The 5,657-nt window shown below is 32.1% G+C and overlaps 1 protein-coding gene across 1 annotated transcript; it reads right to left on the minus strand.

Moving 5' to 3' along the window:
• Window positions 1-482: 482 nt before the first annotated feature.
• LOC107654439 (gastrula zinc finger protein XlCGF7.1-like) lies at window positions 483-2,371 on the minus strand (the record flags this gene model as incomplete). The annotated part of the gene is made up of 2 exons (XM_016441499.1): window positions 483-1,219; window positions 2,344-2,371. Coding segments are annotated over 2 exons (765 nt in total), but the record flags the coding sequence as incomplete, so codon positions are not given.
• Window positions 2,372-5,657: the final 3,286 nt, after the last annotated feature.

Genomic DNA, 5,657 nt, shown 5'->3' on the forward strand with positions numbered 1-5,657 from the left:
GCTTTCCTTCATGAAAGAGCAAGTGATACATATGCATTATAAAACAATTGAACATAATATGAAACTCACAAAAAAATCACAACAATACCATTTAAATCATGAAGCAAAAATATATAAAAATAAATATTTTGGACATTGTTCTTTGGAGAGGAACTCCATCTTTGAGTTGATCTGAATCTCACAGTTCAATCTGCTGGTTTTGAAGATGAAGATGAACTTTATTCACTGTGAAAACTTTAATGTTTCTTTGTCAAGTCAAGTCAAGTCACCTTTATTTATATAGTGCTTTTAACAATACAGATTGTGTCAAAGCAACTGAACAGCATTAATTAGGAAAATATTGTCAATAATTTTTATTGCTTGATGCATTATTGTGTCGCATTTGGTGAGGATGCAGCATCAGATCTGAAAGTGCTGGATTTGAAGATGATCTACTTACTGTGAATGTTTTTTGTATGACTGTGTAGAGAAGATGAATTATTGAAACACTTCCCACATGCAGTGCAGTGATACGGTTTCTCTCCAGCGTGGATCCTCTCGTGTGTTTTCAGAGTTGATGATTGACTGAATCTCTTGCCACAGTGTGAACACTTGTAAGGTTTCTCTCCAGTGTGAATCCTCTTGTGCAGTTTTAAACGGCTCGCTGAAGTAAAAGTCTTTTCACACTCAAAGCACATGTACTCTCTCACAGCAGCATATATTTTCTGATGTTCTTTCAAATAGTTTGCTGAAGTAAAAGTCTTTTCACATTTAAAGCACATGTACTCTCTCACATCAGCATGTATTTTCTGATGTAATTTTAAATATTGTAAACACGAAAAACTCTTTCCACACAAATAACATGAATGTGGCTTCTCCTTTGTATGAACTTTCAAGTGTTTCTTCAGGGTTGAAGCCCTCAAAAACGTTTTGCCGCATTGATCACATGTGTACGGTTTCTCTCTAGTTTGGATCTTCATGTGTTTCTTAAGGTTTGATGATTGTGAGAAACTCTTTCCGCACTGATCACAAGTGAATGGTTTCTCTCCAGTATGAACTCTCATGTGACGCTCAAGAGTAAGTTTGCATGTGAAACTCTTTCCACACTGAGTGCAGAAGAAATATTTATTGGCTCTTCTTTTCTTTAAATCGTTCTGTTTGGGTTTTTCTCCACTTTTAACATGATTTTTCTCCTCAAATTCACTCAATTCTTCTTTCTCCTCATTATCTTTAATCAACTCTGAAACAAAAGTAAAAACAGTAAATTTTCATTAACTCGTTAAAAAAAAAGCAGAAAAGTGAAAGGACATGAAAATGAACCCTGATATATCAGCAGAAAGTAGACAATTGCATTACCAAATTTTGATAATTGTAATGTAATTTTATAAATTATACTTCCCTGAAACTTTCCATGGATGAGGTACATTGATCTACAAATTATTATTTTAAAAATATAATAGGCACAAATCTCGTGTTTTATAGGGAGAACTATTTAATGTTTGTTCAACAACATGAAGGATCTGAGGATCCTCAAATACAACCTGTGTGTTGCATCAAGAGAGCATTTGTGTTGCTTTTATTCATTCATAATAATTTATTTGTTTACTCGTTTATAATCATTAGCCATTTATGTAATTTGTTGTTAGATTTTTTTAATCAAACAATACATTATTATTTACCATTTAAATCATTTTATTATTTGATAATTTATTCATTCATTTTTTTATATTTTTCTTATTATTTTCCTTGCTTATGTATTTTCATTGTTTAATCTGATGATTGTAAGGGTTCATTAACTGTTTTGTTTGTATGAATAAGAGATAAGAGGGAATGTTAATGGAAACTCAAGGTGTATGGGATGTTGTTGTGTTTGGTAAAAAACTACTTGTTGGATTTGTGTTCGTCAGATAAAGTCTGAGTATTGAAACATATGCAACTAAGATTATTCAATAAACTTGTTTGCTCCTTTTTATCATCACTTCGTCTCCTGCTTCTGCTCTTCTCTGGCTTTGCTCAGTCATCTTCTTGGTTGACAGTGTTAATATAGTTTAGACTTGATGTTAATGGGCTTTGGGTATCGACAACCCTGCTGACTATTTGTTCAGACTCCAGACAAAACAGATATTTTCTGACAGGATCTGGCATCCGGGACTGGATCGTAACTATCTGCCGTGGAGACTCGATCTAACATAAATTTAGTTGAAAAAAAAAGTACTTAGTTCATAGGAAGTGTCCCTAATTATTTGATGCTTCAGCAAAATTATTCAACAGCTCTAAAGATTTTTCTTGTTACAGCAAACCGAAATATAAATCTGCCTGAAGCTTTATAATCGTCAGCATTATGAATGAAGAATAGACACCAACCTGTTAGTTCTTCAGTATCTTCAGTGTGTTTGATTCTGCAGGGTTCTGGATCTCTCATCTTCTCTCTGTCCTCATTAATAGTCTTTGCAGATTTCAGCTCTTCCTGATGATTAGATGCTCGTCTTCACTTGTGAACTGATGGAGATATTCCAGCATTTATTGATGAATCACTGTGGGCGGAGCTTCACTGATGATGTGTTTGCAGTGGGCGGAGCTGATCTGCCAAAATAAAAAATATATCAGATGTCAAATGTTAGTGTCTGCAACAAATTAAATTTACAAAAGTGATTTTATATACATAGAAAATCAATTAAATGCAAGTGTCTATATGTTTCAAATAATTTTTGTGAAAACAAAATGTCAAAATATAGGTGAAATAATGTTCCATCATCATTCAGCGTAACAGATATATTTATGTAAAAATGAAACAATATAGTTATTCTGACCTGTACTTATTCAAAAAAATGTAAAAGAAAAGTGACTATATTCTATTACATTTCAAAATGTATTGCTAACAATTGGGTAAAACCTAGTAATGTGAAGGATAGTGGCAAAATATAAAGATTTAAAATATCAATTAATGAATTTTTTGGGTTACACTATATATAATCCTAAATATATTATATTAATATTTCATCAAATGATTTTTGTTCTAAATATGCCTGATATTTATTTTTTATTTATTTATTGCTATATAAACACCTTTTTGTCTTTGACTCATATACTAATTGACACATTTAAGCATCCATATCTATCTATTGTAAACAACTGATGCAAATTACCACATTTTTATTTCTAATTCTAACATTAATCTGTTTATTCATAAAATTACTGTAGATATATTGAAATAGAAAAAAAACATTTGAAAGTATAGTCAGTGAAAAACGCACATTTGTAAAAAACAACCCTCAGTCTGTTGACACCAATGAAGTGAGCTTTAAGTGTCAATTTACAGGAGATCTGAAGACATCAGCATAATAAATGAGGAGAAAACAGTAACTATTGACATGAAATAAAGAGTCTTTTCAGCAGCTCTGTTAATATTGATGAGCCTCAGACGATCAACACTCATTCAACAAGACATTCAGGATCATCAGCAGATCATCTCACTTTATTCTCAGTGTTTGCTGATAGAAACAGATTGAACCACATTTTTATTTCTAATTCTAACATTATTCTGTTTATTCATAAAATTACTGTAGATATATAGAAATAGAAAAAAAACATTTGAAAGTATAGTCAGTGAAAAACGCACATTTGTAAAAAACAACCCTTAGTCTGTTGACACCAATGAAGTGAGCTTTAAGTGTCAATTTACAGGAGATCTGAAGACATCAGCATAATAAATGAGGAGAAAACAGTAACTATTGACATGAAATAAAGAGTCTTTTCAGCAGCTCTGTTAATATTGATGAGCCTCAGACGATCAACACTCATTCAACAAGACATTCAGGATCATCAGCAGATCAGCTCACTTTATTCACTTTAGTGTTTGCTGATAGAAACACATTATTTGAGTCGGGATATGTGATAAAAGCCAATTAAACTGCTCCACATTAAGACAATGCTGTTATTTCTCACAATCTGACATGTATAAAACATCAATAATAACACAACAACACATAACAAGCAGGTATTAATTATATTTTTATAACCTGTCTTTTTTCATTAATTGCCTTTTTAGCTGCAATATTGTACAAATAATCTTCTAAGGGTGTATTAACACGGGCACACATTGAACACCTGTAGAAACCTGTTTTTGCATCAACTTTCAAGACTTTGTTTACTTCCAGAAAGCACTATGTCACTTTACTTTGGTTAATTCAATGTTCAATTTTTTTTTATACCTGGCATATATATATATATATATATATATCATTGTTTTCCTTCTATGCACATGCACTTGTTTTTTTTTTCTTTCTGTATACCCTTTTATAATTTGTTTTCCATAACTGCTGTATATGTTTGTACAAAAATATGCACATAATTGCATTAAAAAAGGCGGTTCAGTGTCTTTCATTACAAAAGTCTTTACTGCTGACTCACTCTGGAAAAAGTCTCTATAATTAAACTAAAATCACCATCATGAACACACACACACCATTTCTCAATACTAAATACTACTGTTATTTATATAAAATATTATTTATTGAATAATAATATTTAATAAAAAAACAAACCAGAACCAGGAAAACCCATCTGATGCTTCAGCCAGATCCCATCCGTCATCACAGACTGAACCCCACTCTCCATCATGATAGACCTCCACAAGACCAGATGAAGCCAGATCTCCCACAAGTCTCACACTGATCTCCTGTGTCGACTGCTTCAGTCTGTCTTCTTCAGCCGGTGACAGAAGATTCAGAGATTGAGAGATTTCACTGAAAACTGCTCAATGTTTTAAAGCAGACAATAAAACGTGTTTAACCTCAGCTAACTGTGCAACTGTTGCTGCAACAGACGTATGTTCAGACGTATAATTCCAGTTGATCACTGAATAGATCACATTTAATATTTAAGATGCATGTTTATGAATATATTTATTGTGACATTGTATTAATTTCTATAAAACTCATGAAAATCCTTCCAATTCAAATACTGCAAACAATGGATTTTACATTTAAAAAGTAAAGGTTTATAATCAAACAGGCTCCAGTGCTGTGCTGAAACTCTTTTCAAGGGCAAATGTGTCAACTGTTAGATGAAAAGCATTAGGATGAACACAGCAAACTCTATGTGCTATTGTGCACATACAGAGGAAACATGTTACTTTATATTAGAACATTAATGTATAACAAGGCCAGCAATACACTAGGAGCCTGATGGGAGGGGGATTTAGGATCAAGTTTATCTGAAAGTGAAAGTGACGTGGAGTTGATGAATGAATTTCTCATGTACAAACTGATCAGGTTGTGGGTCCAATTGGAGGACACATGAAAATGTTTGTTTACTCTTCTTCAAACCCACACTACAAAAGAATAATGTAAAATACCTGTAAACCTTGATATTATTATTTGTGACAATAAAATACAATATATAAAATAAACATTTTTCTAATTTAACATTTTCAAGAGATTATTGTTTATTTCATTGACAATATTATTAAACATGGGCCTTTACTTTCATTAAAAAGGCTTATTTCTGCTATTGCAGGCTCATTTTTGTAAATGTAAGCTATTAATTTAAATTATAGACAAGCGCAAACTGGGCGCTTAAAGCAAATGAAATTGGCCACATTTACAAAATCAGGAGATTATGTTCGCCCATCTGTACAAATGTCTCTTTAGAGACAAAAGAATAATGTTAATCACTGT

The sequence above is a fragment of the Sinocyclocheilus anshuiensis genome, unplaced genomic scaffold (genome assembly GCF_001515605.1).
Source record: "Sinocyclocheilus anshuiensis isolate Anshui unplaced genomic scaffold, SAMN03320099.WGS_v1.1 scaffold3490, whole genome shotgun sequence".
In the NCBI taxonomy this organism is placed as follows: Eukaryota; Metazoa; Chordata; class Actinopteri; order Cypriniformes; family Cyprinidae; genus Sinocyclocheilus; species Sinocyclocheilus anshuiensis.